We start from the raw sequence: 1,844 nt of genomic DNA, 5'->3' as shown, positions 1-1,844 counted from the left end.
TGCCCGCCGCTGCTGCCAGGCGGCCACCCTCGCCCCGGGCCGCGAGCAGCCCCACAGAGGGCCGCCGGGCATTGGATCAGGCCCCAGCGGGGACCGACTCACCGGGAAGAACAGGGGCCCGTCTCTGTCCCCAGCTTCCGGGGCGCGTGGGCTCCTGCAGGGCGTTGGGGACCCGTCAGCTGCAGCTGGTGACTGCAGGAGCGCCTCTAACCCTCAAACGAGGCCTCAAGTTACTCGAAGCTGTTAGTATATTTTTCAGTCGCTACGGAGCGAGTTGATCCTTCCTGAGGCCGGGTGCTGCTACCCGGAGATTTTTACACTATTCTCTCTACTTTAGACTATGTTTGCAACGTCCTTTAATATAGAGAAAAAAGCGAGGCTTTAAGGGGGAGCACCCGGAGAAGGCAAGGGGCTGGCCGTTGCAGAAGCCCCCAGGTCCCCGGCGGTCTGCGGTTCCCGGGTGTACTAGAAATGGGCAGTGAGGGGGCTCCGTGGGCCCTTTGGCCTCTGAGCAGTCCCCAGAGACGAGGGGCGGAGATACGCCAAGGCTTTCTGGATGCGTTTTCGTTTTTTGGAGAGGGGCGGTTGCGTTTTTCCGTAGACACAGGTAAGACCCGCATCCCAGCTGTCCACTGGTTTTCTTGCTGCGCAGCCCGGCGTGGGGATTGGTGGGGGCGATGGCCAGCTGGGCTGCGCTGTCCCCCATGGCCTTGCGGGTCTTGGAGGAAACGTCGTGATCCATCTCAGCACAGGAAGACTTACTGCCCATCAGCGGCGCTCCCAGCTCCGACGCTGTGGCCCAGGGGCTTCCGGAAGCCCGGCCAGCATGTGCTTTGTCTCGTTGCTCTTGTCACCCACGTTGGGCATCAAGGGCCCGCCCTTCCCTCACCGCCCATTGCCAGATGAGCGTTCTTGGGTTACTGTGGCCCTGACCGCTGTGTGCACACAGGTTAGCAAGTGCTCACCAGTGGCTGAGTCCAGAGCCGGGCGTCTGCCGGATTTTGGAACCCGAGTGTTGGAGTGCAGAGTGAGAGCCTGCAGTGGCAGCAGCTCGGCCCAGCAGGCCGTGTCCCCTAAGGATGGGGAAGTCCCAATGACAAGTGGCTGCCATCCGTTTGCATTCTGAAAACCCAAGGGACTGCAGCGTTTGGTACAAAAACAGGCTGGTCTTGTTCCCAGAAGCTCCAGTCCTCCCAGAAACAAAAGGTGCACTTTTGCCCAGGACTGGTATGCTTGGTGTCATTCCATTCTTGAGCACTGTCCCTTGCCAGCTTGTCCTATGCGACATACACTTTTGTAAATTGGTTAAGTAGGGGTGAGTCCTCGCAGCTGAACACTGTTCATCCTCCTCCTCCTCCCCCCTGCAAATAAAGTTCTCGTGCAATTAAAAAAAAAAAAAAAAAGATCTGGCCCTTGAATCTCCTCCACATCCTGTTGTCGGTACCTCTGGTTTTCCACCAGGTACGCTTAATTTTGACATGTTGGTCTGCCCGGTGCCAGATGCGCTTTTTGGTCCTCTTTTTGACAATCTTGGGTTTCACGCAAGGTCTGAGGATGGCCGTCACCTCTATAGACAGCACTGAGAAGGGAGCTTGATGTCTCTTAAAATGGGCGAATTTTAGGGTATGTAAATTATACCCTAATAAAGTTGTTTTTTTAAAAAAACTCAACAGTAAGAAAACTAACAAGGGGGGAGTTTTGTAGTTAACGCTCTTTTTGTTATTCAGCATAATTTGAGGCTCCTTTATTATTTCTGGAATGGGCTGTTTCCTTCTATCTAAACCAAATAAGATATTTTGTAGGATCCAGAAAATCTTTTTTTTTTTTTTTTTTTGGCAGGTTTT

At 54.1% G+C, this 1,844-nt stretch overlaps 1 protein-coding gene across 1 annotated transcript in view; it reads right to left on the bottom strand.

The window, feature by feature from the left end:
- Positions 1-381: 381 nt before the first annotated feature.
- Positions 382-1,844, bottom strand: part of CHRNB4 (cholinergic receptor nicotinic beta 4 subunit) — an 18,738-nt gene continuing 17,275 nt past the window's right edge. Inside the window, exons 9-12 of the mRNA XM_027769230.1 lie at positions 1,445-1,579; positions 966-1,073; positions 590-792; positions 382-465 (exon numbers count right to left, since the gene is read on the bottom strand). Of these exons, the coding sequence (XP_027625031.1) occupies positions 382-465; positions 590-792; positions 966-1,073; positions 1,445-1,579 (530 nt within the window). The remainder of the gene's footprint in view (positions 466-589; positions 793-965; positions 1,074-1,444; positions 1,580-1,844) is intronic.

The sequence above is a fragment of the Tupaia chinensis genome, unplaced genomic scaffold (assembly GCF_000334495.1).
Source record: "Tupaia chinensis unplaced genomic scaffold, TupChi_1.0 Scaffold000078_1, whole genome shotgun sequence".
NCBI classification, from domain to species: Eukaryota; Metazoa; Chordata; class Mammalia; order Scandentia; family Tupaiidae; genus Tupaia; species Tupaia belangeri.
The sequence above is the reverse complement of the archived record's forward strand: the minus strand, read 5'-3'. Positions and strand labels throughout refer to the sequence as shown.